At 33.1% G+C, this 17,091-nt stretch overlaps 1 protein-coding gene across 6 annotated transcripts in view; it reads left to right on the top strand.

Moving 5' to 3' along the window:
• The window catches only part of Slco1b3 (solute carrier organic anion transporter family member 1B3), an 88,411-nt gene that overhangs the window by 10,150 nt on the left and 61,170 nt on the right, over positions 1-17,091 (top strand). For all 6 annotated transcript variants that reach the window (XR_013423033.1, XM_005328910.5, XM_021728832.3 and 3 more), the window contains one exon: positions 3,657-3,809. Coding sequence is in view for 5 of the 6 variants with exons in the window: in XM_005328910.5 (XP_005328967.2) it covers positions 3,726-3,809 (84 nt within the window). In the remaining variant the exon portion in view is untranslated. The remainder of the gene's footprint in view (positions 1-3,656; positions 3,810-17,091) is intronic.

Genomic DNA, 17,091 nt, shown 5'->3' with positions numbered 1-17,091 from the left:
TTCTGGAGAGAGATGTGCCTCAGGTTAATGGAGTCTTAAATTGTAGGAAGTCACATAATTATAATTTTAAAATAAAGTTTGAAGTTCTAGTCCCATGACTTTTTAGACTAAGGGATTTTCAAGTCTGAAATATGAGGTTTCTAATTGCCTTTTTAAAATGTGATATAAGATATTTGTTTTCATCAACGGAATAGAATCCTTGGAGTGGACTCCCTGTTTGTGATTTTATCTTATTTTAAAGATAATTGTTGGTATGGTCAATGGAAGGTGGGGATGGGCAGGTTCCATGGAAGGTCTAAGAAGTTAGGAAGTACTGTGTTTCCCTTTTCTTCCTTACTGCCATAGGCACACTCTAGGAAACAGGCACTTGGCCTGCACTGCTTTGCCATGACCCCTGAAATAGTCAAAGCTGGCCCCAGATGAGCAGAGGCCCATAAGATTGTGCCACCTCAATCAAGTGGGGGAAGAACTGGCTGTTGTATTCAGGAAAGGGATGCCTTGCTATGTCAGATGCCTGTTGCCCTATCTTGTGAGCATACTGCATCTCAAGTATTCATTTATATGTCAGTCAATTTCAACTCAGAGAAAACACACTCAGAGAAAAACATAATCAATGACCTCTAAACCAGGCTTAACAGTAGAACATGTGGACTTTAGTGAAGCCTGTGAAGTTCCATGTTACAATTTCACCTTTGCAAGAAATGAGGAGCAATGTTCCTACCTTATCAAACTTTTTGCTGTTTCATCTCAACATCCAGGAGAGAGGACTGCACTAGTTACTTACTGTCTGGGAAAGAAGGGGAAATACAGAGAAAAATAATGTCTATATATTCTCCCCTGGAGCAACAGTGTGGGACATTCCTTCAAGTGGGTGTAATATGGAAGAGGTCTGATCTGGGGTAGAATTACAACCAAGCAGTGAGGAAGGACATTCCAGTTTGGGGAGAAACAGGCAGGAGGACTGAGAGCTTTCTTCTCGGGACAGTGGTACTATGTGTCATGGTGCTTATGGATGTACTGGGAAATGAGACCAAAACAAGGGCTGGGTTTAGGTTGTGAAGAGCCTCCGACAGGAAGTATGACCTTTACTTTGTATGGTATGAGGCCTTTCTGAAAGAATCTGAGGATAAGCCTGAGATGTGTAGGATGAACTGGAGGCCAGCAGACTGGACAAGAAGAAGTTAACTGAAACCTAAACAGGGTAGGAGTGGGGGAAAATAACCTTCCAGGCTTTAGGAATAACTCCTTGGTGGGGAAAAAAAAAAAAGCTTAAAGGTGAAGAGTTGTATTCTACCTTTAATTCAGAAAGATTTTCAAATGTAGAATGAAGTGATAAAAATTGCTTTGCTAATATTTAAATTTTAGGGACAAAAATAGAGATATTCATGGAAAAAAAGGCATAAAATTTATCAAAGAGCTGCCCATGATCTTGAGACCACCAATATATTGAATTTAATGCTCAGGCCTCTCCACCCAGAAACTGAACATATCCAGGTACAAACACATGGAACACATGTAAAAAGTAGAATAAGTGGAGTTCACTTAGACACGCATAGGTATGGGTTTCTGTTATAATGCATATGCTTATATTATACTCACACACACATAATTCATAACATCTTGGATGTTAGGTTAACTATATTATTTATTTATTTATATATTTCTCATTCAATATGTATTATTATGTGTGTTTTATATATTTTGGATAATCAATAAATCCTTGTTGAATTAATGAGTAGTATCTACAATTATTATTCATAAATTCTGAATTAGCAAATTTCTGTATTCACTACTATTTATTTGGAACCCCAAAATTAATTCTGCTGGGCTTTCATGAGCATTGACATACATGCAGAGTGGTGAAAAGTTTGAGTTCCTATTTTCTCAGATTGTTTGTCTAAAATGATGCTTTGCCTTTTGCTTTAGCGCATATAGAGTACACAGATGTCTTTTTCACAGTTTATTTATTACTCATGTTTTGAGATTTTGTACTTTATGTTGCTCATTTTATTATTTAAAATGTGCCAAAATGCTATCTAGTATTCCTATGTGCAAGAGTGCCTGACAGAAAGAAAACACATGTAATAATCTTCCTTCAGGCTTAAACTATTACTAGTGGTTACTAACTCAATGTTAATGAAGCAATAGTACACATTAAATAAAGTGAATTTAAAGGGAAATAAACACAAAGAAGGGTATGTATTGATCAGTGGATGAAAATGTGATCAGAGGTGCACAGAAATCTAACTCTGTATTTACTCTAGAAACAATGTTTCAGTATTCACCAACTCAGTGTTCTCAGGAACTTTAAGAACATAACTACCACAAATAAAATCAGCTGTAATTATAACAATTATTAAACATTGTGTAATTAGTATATTATGAAGATCATTTAATATTTGTACTTTTATGTGTTTGCCAATATAGATATTTCAGATGCATGAATGTGTACGAATAAGGTTACATCTTGTAAACCTTAGTGAAAACCAAATTATTCTATATAAAAGAGTGAACTGAAGGCAGAATTTAATTCATTTTACTACTCTTTAAAATAGAGGCTTAATAACTTTCAAAGTTAAAAGTTCTCTTAGACTTTGACCCCCAAACTCCACTCACAGGAGTTTAATCCTACAGATATGATCATACATAAGTAAAACAAAATGATATATTAAAATTATTTTCTAATATGAAATAATTAGATGTAATTGCTTGTTAACATGAGTTAAATATATTATGGATAATGCAATGCTATAAGAAAAATTAGTCCCCTTTAAAATAAAGTATGTATTGCAGAGTAAAAAGGTAGAGGACAGTATTGACAATATGATACCATTTGTATTTAATTAAAATGCATTTCATGTTTCTGCATAAGAGGCAAAAGTGAGAAGAAGAGTCTTTGTATTTTTAATATTTCACATTTTCAACTGCATGCATATGTTTTCTTTGAAAAATAGGAGAACAATTTAAAGTAAGATGATAATAGTGGTACATTGAATATGGCCATTGTCTCCGAAAGGTACTTGATGCTTTTAAACAAGTGCAAATTCTACCTGCTTTCTGAATCTGGTTCCAGAATTACTTCCTCTACATTAGGCTATTCTAGTTATAATTCATTAACATGATTCTTTCTCCTCATTTTCAATACCTATCATATGCAAGGCACCATTTGTCACTGTGCAAAACTATAAGTTAAACATATATTTGCTTTCATTAGTTTTATAATCTATGTATGTAGAAAACATTCAAGTCTTAATTTCTGTAATTTAAGAAGTTTGGGGGGCTGGAGATATAGCTCAGTGTTAGAGTGCCTGCTGAGCATGCATGAAGTGCTGGATTTAATCCCCAATACTAGCAAAACTTAATAGTTTTATTCATATAATCTAGAATTTGATTCTACATTATCCAATTTAATTTTTTTGAGTTTCTTCTCCCAAATATATCTCCCTAACTTAATCACAATCTTCCCAAGGCTGGAATATTGTGTTTTTCTTTCCTGTGTTTGTATCCAGTACACTCCTAACTGAGTGGCTGGACATATGAGGCTCAGAATAAATATCACTGATTGACTGATTGATTGATGCTGATGTTACAGCTTTTCTTACTTCTAAATTGTATATTGTTCGGATGAAATAAATTGTGTTTTTTTTTCTCCCCAGATAGGTGATCATTTTAAATCAAACATCAACGACATCTGAAAACATTCACATAATATCTGTGGTTTAATCATGGACCCAAATCAGCATTTGAATAATACAGCAGAGGAAAAATCTTCAGGGAAAAGAAAAAAGAGACGCTGCGATGGATTCAAGGTGGAATGAATGCCATGCTTCCAAATTAAAATAAATGAATGGGGAGTTATTATTTATAGAAAAGACAACCACATATTTGAAAGAACACTATATATCATATTAGAATTTTCAATTGAAGTATACATCAAAATTAACAATATGACACGTATCTCAATTTAAATGTCTTTAAATCTGGTTAAAGTCTTTCTTTGGTGATATTTTAATTTGTAAGTATTCATGATTATTGAAAAAATAGAAATACTTCAGCAGTCTTCTCTGGTTCTTGATGGACCAAAAGACACTTATAAATGTGATTAAAATAAAAGATGTTGTATAATGCTTAACATGAAAAATATTTTTAGAGATAATCTTAAACCTAGAAGATTAATTTCTTGTGAATCATTTTGCCATATTGATCTATTTAAATATTTCTTTCTTAGAGAATAGCATTTGTTATTCTGATAACTTTAAGTAGTATAGTCTGATGGAAAAGAAATCTATAGGAATCAAAAACCTGGCCCAGAGACCTAGTTGATGACTTAGGAAAACCATTTGATTTTTCCATTTGCAGGTTAGCAGATATAATGATAATTCCACCTTTTGCATTTGTCACAAAATTATGGGGTATTAAATAATATTGACACTTTCATAAATAGGAGAAAATCCTCCTTGGTCACAGTGCAACACGAGGAAACCAAACTTAGCACTAAGTTGAGAAATTTGTCTAAAGTCACCTACCTTGTAAATTGAGAACCCTTTAAACCAAGACAAAGCCTGTAAACCTCATAAAGGGAAATCTTAAGGAAGTCAGGAAATCGGTCACAGTCACTTTTCAACAATATTAAAATTTTTGTTTACTTAGTTGAAATTATAATTTATCCAGCTGAATAATGATCACACAGATTACATTCAATTGCAGTAATGTTATATCAAGTCCTTTTTATCTTTGTCCAGAGAACATGAAATCTGTTTGTTTTCAGAGATATCTGCTAAAGTCTGCTCTGATGAAATGTTTGAATAAAGTTTAAGCAGAATGATAGGTTAATGAAAGGTTAATGCAGTTGAAATACATTCTAGAGGTAACATACTGTGTTACAATGATTTCACTTGTATGTATCTAGCAAAGTGACAGCAAATTGGTTGCAATATGATTTTCAGAGTGATTTCTTACAGCATATTTAGAGAAGAGGCTGGGAGGTGGCAGTTAGCAGTGTGTGTCAAGTATATTACCTGCAGCCCAATAAAGAAGACACAAAATGATAGTAGCTGACATTTATTGAATGCTTACCATCTGCCAGACACTAATCTAGTGTTTCATTTCTGTTAATGGATTTATTCCTTATTACAATTATGTCAGTCAGATTTTATCATCTCCCTTTTACAGATTAAAAAATAAAATCTAAGTATACACAGGGCGATTAACTTCCCCTAGCCTCAAAGTTGGTAAGGGGTGGAGCAGGATCTGATCTGGGGCAGTTGGATTCCAAACTCCAAGCTCTCAGCTCTATTCTGTACTGCTAAAGTAACTGTGGATTTTTATAATATTAATACTCTCAAATATTATGGCAAGCAAGGATTCATAAGTGGATTATATAATTATCTTCCTTATTTCACACCTCTAAAAATCCACCTTCAGATCAAATTACTCAGTATTTAGCCACCACGGGATTCCTATACTTGCTTTTGTGTATGCACACACACAAATATACGTTATTGATTTTCACATACGCTTAGCAGGTATAAATGTATAAAAGTGTGAATGGATAATGAACATATTTAAGTAACAACAACATACTTTGATTATCATTTGTGACCCCTTTTCTTCAATTTTTGTATTGGACCAATTAGGTTATAGACAATGTGGCAGTATATACTTCACCTTCACATTTGTCATTTCTACTTAATATTTTTGTGCCTCCATATCCGAATGAAAATTCTTTAATGGCACAAAGCAATGTATGTATCACCCAAAAACATAAATAAGAGAGCAAAGGTAAAATTTCTCCCTTTGTGCCACATCCTTCCAGAATAAACGACCCTGAAGGTAAGCATGAGCTAAAGCTCCAGTTTTCTATGTAGCTCACTTATTCCAGCTAAAGTCTGCAATTTCTATCAAACTTCACTGTTGTTGTTGTGCCTTCTGTGAGTGGAGACAGCTGAATAGTGACATGTATTAATTATGATAGTGCCATACAGAGTAGTTTCACTGCCCTTAAAATACTCTGTTCTCTGCTTAGTCAGCCACTTACCCAACACTTGGCAACCACTAACCCTTTAACAGTCTCCACCGTTTTGCCTTTTATAGAAAGGCATATAGTTGAAATCAGCCTTATCAGATTGGCTTTTTTCACTTATTGACATGTTTTCCTTCTTGTTTTTTAATGGTTTGATAGCTCTTTTTTTTTTTAAGCAGTCCATAGCATTCTATCCCTTGTGTGTTCTACAGTTTATATGTACACATACTAAAGAACTTCTTGGTTACTTTAATATTTTGGCAATTATGAATAAAACTGCTATAAATATCCATGTATAGGTTTTTGTGTGAAAATAGGTTTCCACTTCTGTTGTGTAAAAACCAAGGAGTGTAATTCCTGGATTATATGGTAAGAATATGTTTAGTTTTATAAGAAACCAACCATCTCTCTTTCAAAGTGTGTACCATTCATTCCCACCAGCAACGGATAAGAATTCCTGTTGCTTCACATCTTCACTAACATTTTGTTTTTTCAGCATTCTACATTTTGACTACTCTAATAGTTCTATATTGTTATCTGATTGTCATTTTAATTTGTATTTTATAGCAACACTAGAAGTGGAGCAAATTATGTTTATTTACATAATTTCCTAAGGTTTTTTTCTTTTTTATTTACATTTTTATTGGTCTGTGGTCAGGAAAAATACTCAGTATAATTTTAATTAAAAAAAATTGTTGAGACTTATTCCATGTCCTATATGTTATCCGTACAAGAGAGCGTTCCGAACCTGTGCTGATGAGGAAAATTGTTGTTCTGAAACTGTTGGATGGAATTTTCTGCAGACATTAGGTCCATGTGTTTTGTGGGGAAATTTTTTTATTAGTGCAAATTAATTGTACAGAATTGTAGGTTTCATTGTGTCATGTCTGAATATTCATATAACATATTTATTTGTTACCTACATACCTTCTTTGAAGAAGTAACTGTGGAGTTCTTTGGTCCATTTCTTAATCAGGTTGTTTTCTTATTTAAATTTCAAGAGTATCTTTGTATATGTTGGAAGAAGTTCTTCATCAGATATGTTTTTTACAAATATCACATTTTTTTTTCTTTTTTAGCCTGTTGATGCATAACTGGGATAAATCTGATTCGGTCATGGTGCTTAATTATTTTTACACATTGCTGTATTCAATTTGACAATATTGGTCTTCCTTTTTGTGCAATGTCGTTCACTGTTGTAGTATGAGGACAGCACTGGCTTCATGGAATGATAGAGGAAGTGTTCCCATTGTTTCTATCTTCTACAACTGGTATAGTTTCTTCCTTAAATATTTGAATGGTATCAGCAGTGAAAACACCCACATCTAGTTGTTTCTCTCTTGGAGTTTTATTAATTTTTGATTCAATTCATAAATACATATAGGCTTATAGAGATTGTCTATTTCTTCTTATATGAATTTGGGTAGATTGTGTCTTTTGAGAAATTGGTTGGGCTGGAGCTACAGCTCAGCAGCATAGCGCTTGCCTAACCGTGTGAGGCACTGGGTTCCATCTTCAGCACCACATAAAAATAGACAAATAAAATAAAGGCATTCTATCTATTTACAACTACAAAAAAAAATTTTAAAAAAAGAAATTGGTCAATTTTATCTATGTTATTATGTTGGGGACATATTGTTATTCTTTGTATTCCTTTATTATCCTTTTAACATCCCTGGGGTCTGTAGTCATTTCCTTTCCTTCATTTCTGATATTAGTAAATTGTTTTCTTTCTCTCTCTTTTTATCTTCTTAATGAACCTGACTAGAAACTTATAAATTTTATTGATATTTCTAAAGAATAGGCTTTTGATTTTGTTGATGCCTGATTTTCAATTTCATTGATTTCTCTTTTAATTTTTATTATTTTCATCTGTTTATTTTTGGACTTAGCTTATTCTTCTTTTCCAAGTTTCCTAAGGTAGGAATATTGAATATTGACTTCAGATTTTCTTCTTTTCTTATGTGTGCATCCAATGCTATAAATTCTAAGTATTGTTTTCATTATATCCCGAAAGTTTTGATAAATTGTTTTATTTAATTCAAAATGCTTTAAATTTTCTCTTGAAAATTCTTCTCTGATGTATTTGTTATTTAAAAATGTGTTGTTTAATCCTCACATATTTTGCAATTTTCCAGTTGTCTTTATGTTATCGATTTCCTGTTTAATTCCATTGTGGTCTGAGAGGTTGACATTAGATAATTTCTATTTCTTTTTTTAATGTGTTAAGGTATGTTTTGTGGCCCAGAATATGGTCTATATTGATGAATGTTCCTTGTGCTGAAGAAGAATGTGTATTCTGTGGTTGTTGATGAAGTGATCTATAGATATTGATTATATCCATTTGGTTTAACTATGTTGAGATCAATTATGTTCTTTCTGCCTGATGGATCTATTTCTGATAAAGGAATGTTAAAGTTTTCAACTATGACAGTGGATTCATCTGCTTCCACCTTGTAGTTCTAGCATCTTTTTCTTCATGTAGTTTGATTTTCTGATAGGTATGAATACATAAAAGATTATTAAATATTCTTTTGGGAGTACACTATGTAACACACTTTTTAAAAAATCCATGGTAATTTTCCTTGCTTTAAACTCTTCTCCATGTGAAATTAATTTAGTTTGTCCTGCTTTCTTTTAATTAATGTTAGTATACAATTGTTCTATTACTTTTTATTTTGAATGTATTTTTATACTTAAAGTGGATCTCTTGTAAATAACATGTAGTCGGGTCTTATTTGTTGATTTACTGTGACAATCTCAGTCTTTTAATTGGTACATAGATATTTTGAAAGTAAAGCTATTATTGATACAGTTAGATTAATAGTACCATATTTATTATTATGTTTGATTTGTTGCCCATGTTCTTTATTCCTGATTTTGTCTTCTTTTACTTTTTCCACCTTTAACTCTTCTTATTGAGCATTTTATATATTTTGATTTTCTCTCCTTTCTTAGCATATTCATTATATTTCTTCTTTCCTTTTATGGTGGTTGCCATAGAATTTGCAATATACAATTAAAACTAACTTTAATTCAAGTCCACTGTCAACACCATATTACTTATCATACCTTATAATAACAAATCATACCTTATAATACCTTATAATCATACCTTATAATAACAAAACATTCATAATTCCCTCCCTGTTCCTTATATCATTGTTGTCATTTAATTTCACACCTTTGTACACATATATATATTCATAAGGATACATAAGCAAATACTTTATTGCTATTACTATTGTGAACAATTAAAAACAAGAAAATTGTTTTTATTTTATATTCATTCATTCCTTATTTAGTGTTTCTCCTTGGTTTGTATAGATCTGTGTTTCTGAATTATAATTACTTTCCTCTCTCTAAAACACTGCTTTTAACATCTTGCAAGGCAAATCTACTTGTAATAGATTCCTTCCATTTTTGTTTAAGAAAGTCTATTTCTTTTTCAGTTTAGATAGATTATTACAGGGAACAAAATTCTAGGTTAGTGGGTTTATTTGTGTGTGTGTGTGTGTGTGGTGTGTGCACGCACTTTACATATTTCATTTTACTCTTCTTGCTAGTTCAGTTTCTGAGAGGAAGTCATATATAATTCTTATATTTGGTCTGCTATACATTTTTTCCCCTTCTGGCTTCTCTCAGGAATTTTTTCCTTGACTTTGATTTTCTATAATTGAAAATGATATGCATAGGTATAGTGTTAATCTTTATTTTTTATTTATTTATTTTTTGTCTTTATCTTGATATCCTCTGAGATTCCAGAATCTATAATTTGTTGTTTCACATTAATTTTGGGAAATTCTCAGTCATCATTGTTTCAAGTATTTCTTCTGTTCCTTCCTCCCCCTTATCTATTTCTAGTGTTCCCAAAGACGTTGGTGGTCCCAAGGTCTTTGAATATTCTATTCTGATTTTTCAGGCTTTGTTCTTTTTCAGATTTTTGTTCATGTATCTGAAAACTCAAAATTCTTTCATTAGTCATATCCAGTTTACTAAGAAGTCCATCAAAGGCATTCTCATTTCTGTTAATGTTTTGATGTTTAGAATGTATTTTTAGTTTTTTCTTAGAATTTTCATCTCTCTGCTTACATTGCTCATCTGTTCTTACATGTTCTCTATTGTACCATTAGAACCCTTAGCGTATTATTCACATTTTTTTTAAGTCCCCTCTGATAGTTCTAATATCCTTGCCATATCTGAATCTGGTCCTCATTCTTGCTTTTCTATTTATTTATTTATTTGTTAATTTTTGCTTTTTATGTACTTTATGATTATTTATTTATTTATTTTCCTAGATGGCCACACAGTAAAAGGAACTGCTGTAAATAGGTCATTTATAATCTGGTGGTAAGGTGTGGGGGAGGCAAGCATTTTATTGTTCTGTAATTAGGTCGAAATCTTTTAGTGAGTCTTTGCCTCTGGATTGGGAACTTTGCAAATGTTTTTCAGGTTTTTCTAACCACCCCTCCTTAGGTGGGCCAGGATGGCTAGACTGGGATGCAGTTGTGCATTTCCCTTCTGTCACACAGAAGGCAAGAACCGGTTGGAGCTGCAGGTTCGTGCTTCATCCCAGCTCATGACTTTGATTAAATAGTTTCTCCTGAAGGCTAGCCGTATAAAGAACAGAGCAAGTACTCTGGTTTATTTCAAAGTGGTTCTTTCCCTGCTCATTCTGATGAAAGCAGGAGAAGAAGATTTCTCTGCAGTATTTACTCTGAGAATCTGGTGGAACTCCTGCAGAGAAGGCTCACAAAAGGATGGAGTCCTTGACTGGATCCTCTGAAGTTTTTCATGCACAACTTGTACACACTAAGTCCCCAGCAAATCATCAGTCACACCTGAGGTTTCCCTGCTCTGGCACTGCTTCATTTGTGATTTCTGTTTCTCTGCTTTGATAAACTGTGACTCCCTATATTTACCAGTCTGTCTCTCTGCTAGTGGGGAGAGAAAATGACTTGCCATAAACCCTCACCTTTCTTAGGGACTCAAAAAGAGTTGTTGATATTTCAACTTTTTCAGGCTTTTCCTCCTTGTTAGGACAGAAGGGCCATATCCCAGCTCCTTTCATGCAGAATCAGAAAGTGGAATTTCCAAACTTTTAAATAGTATTCATTTACATCGTATCAGTTCTAGACTTTTACTTCAGATTTTATTTTAAACAGCTTTTTCACTGCTGTGACTAAAAGACCCAACAACAACAATTGTAAAGAAGGAAAAGTTTATTTGGGGCCTCATGGTTTCAGAGGTCTCAGTCCACAGCCAGCTCCATTCCTTGGGCTCGAGGTGAGACAGAACATCATGGTAGAAGAGTGTGACAGAGGGAAGTGGAAACTCCACTCACCAAATACAAAATAAATACCCCCAAAACACACCTCCAACAACCTACCTCCTCCAGCTACACCCTACTGACCTTCAGTTACTACTCAGTTAATTCTATCAGGGATTAATTCACTGATTGGGTTAACACTCTCATAATTCCATAATTTCTCCTCTAAACCTTCTTGCATTGTCTCACATATTAGCTTTTGGGGGGACACATCACATAACAATAAGTATGCAACTTATTTAGAAATGAGTTTCTTGCTTCTAAATATATGAGGATTTTCTGAAAAATTTGCTACTAATTTCTATCGTAATTTATTGTAGCAAAGACTGGCTGGAGGATATCTACTTTTTGAAAATTTTCAAGACTTCTTTATGTCTCAATATATCATCAGTTTTTGTGAGGTACCCTTATGCACTTGAGGAAATTGTATATTCCTTGAAATGTTTGATAAAGAACTCTACATATGTCTAAGACATTAGTTTTGTTTGTTATGTTATTTAACTCTTCTTGTATCCTTGCTGATATTTTGACTGACCTCTCACAAATGGCAAATTCATGTTAAAATTGCCTCTATGATAGTAGTTCTATTAATTTTTCTTTACATTTTTAACCATTATCTTCTAAGTTGATGTATACTTACATTAATATGTAGAAAACTTCTTTTTTTTTCTAATGATGTTTCTTTAATTTTACTTGGGTTATAATTTATACAACTATAAGAGTTTTCTTCAAATGGTTATATCTTCTTATCTTTTTATTATTAACATTTTCTCATGATTTAGGATTTTCTTTTATAAAGACTTTAGAGTTGAGTTTTCAAAATCCCCAATGAAAAATCTCTAGTTTATGTGTTTACATTTTATATACATATATCTATCTAAGACATGTAAATATATAAATATATTGAAGTAGTTGTTTTTGCTGAGTTTATTATGACAGTTTATCCCTTTCTATGCTCCTTTTTTATGCTTTCTTGCACTTTTAAACTGATATGTTTATATTTTCCATAACAAGAAAAACACTATAGCATTTTGCTATGATTGAATGTTTGTATTTTCCCTCAAATTTGTATGTTGAATAATAATCACCAAAACAATTATATCAGAAGATGGGGCCTTTAGTAGGTGATTAGGTCTGAGGGCCAAGTCTATATGAAAGGGAATAGTGCCCTTATAAAAAAGGCCCCAGAGAGACCCCTTTCCCCTTCCACCTTATGAGATTATGGTGAGAAGAAAGCCTTTACCAATCACTACATCTTCTAGTGCCCTGATCTTGGCTTCCTCAGCTCCCAGAATGATGAGGAATAAGATCCTATGGTTTGTAAGTACCTAATTTTGTTATACACAATATTTTGTTATAGCAGCTCAAGCAGACTAAGACACATGTCCTCATGTCCATTGATATGCCTCCTGAACCTCCAAATCACCTGAAATTGTTTGTATTTTTAATTATAGATAGCATGACTATCTCCCTTCTTAGTTTATTATTTTTTAAGGATAACAACAAAATTTATCAAGTATTTTATCCACTTTGTTTTACAAATCTCATGCAATATCTTTAGGATTAGATTGTTTTATTTAAGTAATTTTTCCAAAACCATTTTGAATGTGATATTTTATGTACCAATTTTTCTGAAACCCTATATGCTTAAGAATATATATTCTTACAGCGAATGGCTATTTCACTAAATATGAAATTCTAGATTCAATGTTCTCTTCAATAATTTAAAAGAAATATTTTTTGTTTTTTTTACATTCACTCTTGCTATTAAAAATTGATTAGCTCTTTTTTCCTGAAACACTTCAAACATTTTTCTTGGATATTTTTAAATTTGACTATGCTGTTTGTCATTTTTTCCACATGTAAGTGTGGAACTTGTTGAGTCCTCAATGGCCTTCTCAACCTGAGTTAGTTTTGTTTTAATCTTCATTGAACATTGCATATCTTGAATTTATTATTTATTTAAATATTTCTCTTCCTCAATTTATTTTTTTCCACTTTTAATCAGTTATTATCAATTTTGGACATAATATCTTAAAATATTAATGCAATATTTTGTATATATTTATACATATAAATCTCCAAATATTTTTGTGAACATTGCAGTTTGATTTTCCAATTTAGCCTTTCTCTTTTTTATTTCATATATATTATTTTTAAACCATTTATATTTTATATCTCATATTTTCTGCTTCTTAAAAACAATGTGTCTTAATTTCATTTGGCTGATATTTGTTATATATGAAATTTCTGGTGAGAGTCCTCTGAAACATCTGCTTTGTGTGGTAACCACATCCCAGTTTTTTGTTTGTTCCTCTTTTTTGAAGAGATGTCTGTTCCTCTAAGATCCTGCAGCCTTTTCCTCTGAGTTCTCCTATCCCTGGTGGGGTTACTCTTTCTGGTAATGAGATAGGAAAGGACTGAAGGACAGAACCTTGTCAGTGTGAGAACCAAGAGCTCAGCAAGCAGAGGGAGATGAGCCTGAGGGTGAGCACCAGCCACCAGTAAGCCACCTGTCACCCTGCACTTGGCCAATTGCCTCTAGCCAGGGCTCCCTCAGTATCCTGAGGGAAGCAATACTCTGGAGAGCCTGTTCTAATATTGCAGGAATGTTGAAGGGATTACCTCTGAAAGAGAATTCCAAAGTCTAATCCCAAGGCTCTCTCCTCTTCCTAGCAGATCTGTTGGGCAGGACTTCTGAGTCACTGTGTTTTCACCCTGGAGGCCCTTGTGACTGAATTCTGGGCTGTCCAAAGCTGACCAGAATCATGCACCTATACTGAAGACAGCCTCCAATAATATAGCTGTGGATTTTAATAAAGTCATACAGTAGCTGTAGAGAGAAAATCAAATCCAAAAGTTTTTGGCCCCAGGGAGGAAGGTGAAGTTGAAGATTGGTTTATGAAGATTTTGGAGCCTGAGAGCTTTTCTCTCCCCTCTTAAAACACAAGCAGAGTACTGGTGGATGATTAAATATTATGTCCAAGTCTGGTCCAGGACCTATGAATAATAAAAGTTTTTTATTACAAACAAGTGGGGAAGAGAGAGAGAGAGAGAGAGAGAGAGAGAGAGAGAGAGAGAGAGAGAGAGAGAGAACACATATGGGAGGACGGGAGGACATATGGATATATGGATCCTGGGCACCATGTGGGTCTTATATAACTGCATCTGGTCAAGCAGCCACATGAAAACTTTAGTATATTTTTAAACACTCTGGTAAAATGATTATATTAAGAAAACAATTTATGACAGAAAAAAAATTCATCTTTTAAATAAAGCACTTTATAATTCAGAAGCAACTAAAGCTGATGACAGACAACTGCCGAGGTATCACCAAAGGTTAGGGACCATCACAAGTGAATACATATAATTTGGCGGAAATCAATCAAATAAGAGAGCACAGAAATGCACAGACAGAAAAAGTGATCAACACTGTAAAGGTCTAAAAGAAACGAACCATAAGAGGTTTGTTTGACCAATATAAAAACTCTCTTTGAATCTCCCTTGAACTCCGCATCTGCCTTAGTTGTATCAACTGGATCTATTTATTTTTAAGCATCTCAAGTTTGACTTTGAAAAGAAGTTTTCATTATCTTTAGGGCTAAAATTTTTCTCTTTTTCTTATATTTCTCACCCCAAGTATCAGTATTACTACATCTAGTTATCCAGACTAGAAACCTGAAAGACAAAATCAGAATCCTCGTTTCCCATTATTGCCACATTATTTTGGTTTTCCTCTTAAATTTCTCCCAATGTATCTGTAATATTTATCTTTCCAATTCTACTCATCTTTTTTTTTCTTAATGTTTTCTGAACTCATCTTGCTTAGAGATTTCCTTGCCATAAGTTTATCTTTTTCATGGCTGTGAGAATAAACCCGAAATATTAAATCTCTTTGTCATATTTAAATATGTACATTAACCCCTCAGTGTCTGGCTATTTCTTTCTTGCTTTTATTTGTATCCTTTTTCTTTCAGGGCCTTTTTTTTTTTTTTTTTACAGGCTTTCTATTTTGTTTTAAATGTCTTATTTCTTCTTCAGTTTATAAAATTCTATTACCCCTAAAGACGGAGCTCAAATATTATCACATTTATAAATACTTAACCTGTACAAATTGCTCACTTTTTTTCTGTGTACCTCATAACATTATAAACTTGTGCAAGGACAACACTGAATTCTGTGCTGTCATCCTTCATCTGGTATGCTGTTCATACCTCCCAGAAGATGATTTGTTCTGTTAGAGCATCTATGATGTCTTCTTTAGTTTTACTGTCCTAGTTCTTCTGACCCCGTCTTGCCCCCAAAACTTGGCAGAAAAACTGCCATATTGTGATTACTCAATACACATTTGTTGAGCAAGTCAGTTGAGGTCCAGGTAAGTTCACCGAGTTCATAAGAACCGTATCTGTGACAAATGGAAACTTGGAACAGCCACCTGACTTCAAGTCCAGAATTCTTGTTAACAATCAGTAAACAAGTGCCCTGCCACGGCTGCAGGTAAATACAGACTTTTACCTCTTATTCCAGTTATCAGCGGTCTTTTTTTCTGCCAGTGACACTTTTAAGATCTGTTGGATGATTGTGAACATTTGGACCCCTGTTTCGAAACTTCTCAATAAAAACTCCTCTGTTCTCTTGCTATTGACCGTCCAGTGTTTTTCTTTCTTCTTGTTTAGCCGTTTTGTAAAATTTTGAGAAAGTCATTATATCATTTTTTTTCTCTGAACTTGTCTTGTATTAAAAATAGAGCTAGTGGGGCTGAGGTTGTATAGCTCAATGGTAGAGCGCACGCCTCGTACTTGGAAGGCACTGGGTTTGATCCTCAGTACTACATAAAAATAAAATGAAGGTATTGTGTCCACCTACAACTAAAAAAAATGTTTTAAAAAAACATTACTACATTAGGACTAGTAATGTAGTAATACCCAATTCACAGAATTGATTAATCTACCTATATTAACTCATTTCATGACCTCATAGAATCCCCACTCATTGGAGATGTCCTAGTCTTGTATTGGGTTTTATATCTCTTACTTCTTTCTTTGTAGAACCAATTTAGGATTTTATTGTGAGAATTTTGACTTTTTGAGTCTCTTATCTTGAACTTAAATGTCTTTTAAGATTGAAGTCATGGATTGTATAAAAGCTGTCTCTGAACTTTTTGAAAGCTTCTCTTAGCTAGAATGGGACTTACCTTTGACTGTGCTTATGCTAGCTTTAATAAGATATCCTGTTGATTTCTGAAATTCCTCTTCTCTTGATTTCACCACTCAGCACTCTTTTGGTTAGCATTTAAGTAAGAGTCTTCTTTGTGTTTTTTTGACAACCAACAAATCATATTGTTAGTATGCTCATCATTGATTCTATAGGTACCTACCTTAGTGTCTATCATAAACTTTATTTGGCTAAACCATCAGTCATATTGTTATGTGAGTGAACTTATCAGATAAAGAATTCACCCATGGCAAGAGAAAAAAAAAGGAAAAGAACAGGGTTTTAATGTTAGTATGATGATTATTTCTCAAAGAGTTATAAGAAAAATATACAAATGAGACATCAAAAACTTGATTGTTGACAAAGAAGGTCTATTTTATGGACTGTTGAGCATGACAAATATTTCAAAAACTGAACCAATAATCTGTAAATTCAAGCTGTGATATTTATTCTCTTCGAATATAGTACAGATTATTAGGATGAATATGAATCTGTATGAGTAATATGTAAGTGCTTTATTGAGATG

The sequence above is a fragment of the Ictidomys tridecemlineatus genome, chromosome 6, assembly GCF_052094955.1.
Source record: "Ictidomys tridecemlineatus isolate mIctTri1 chromosome 6, mIctTri1.hap1, whole genome shotgun sequence".
NCBI classification, from domain to species: Eukaryota; Metazoa; Chordata; class Mammalia; order Rodentia; family Sciuridae; genus Ictidomys; species Ictidomys tridecemlineatus.
This window is presented reverse-complemented; position numbering and strand designations above follow the sequence as displayed.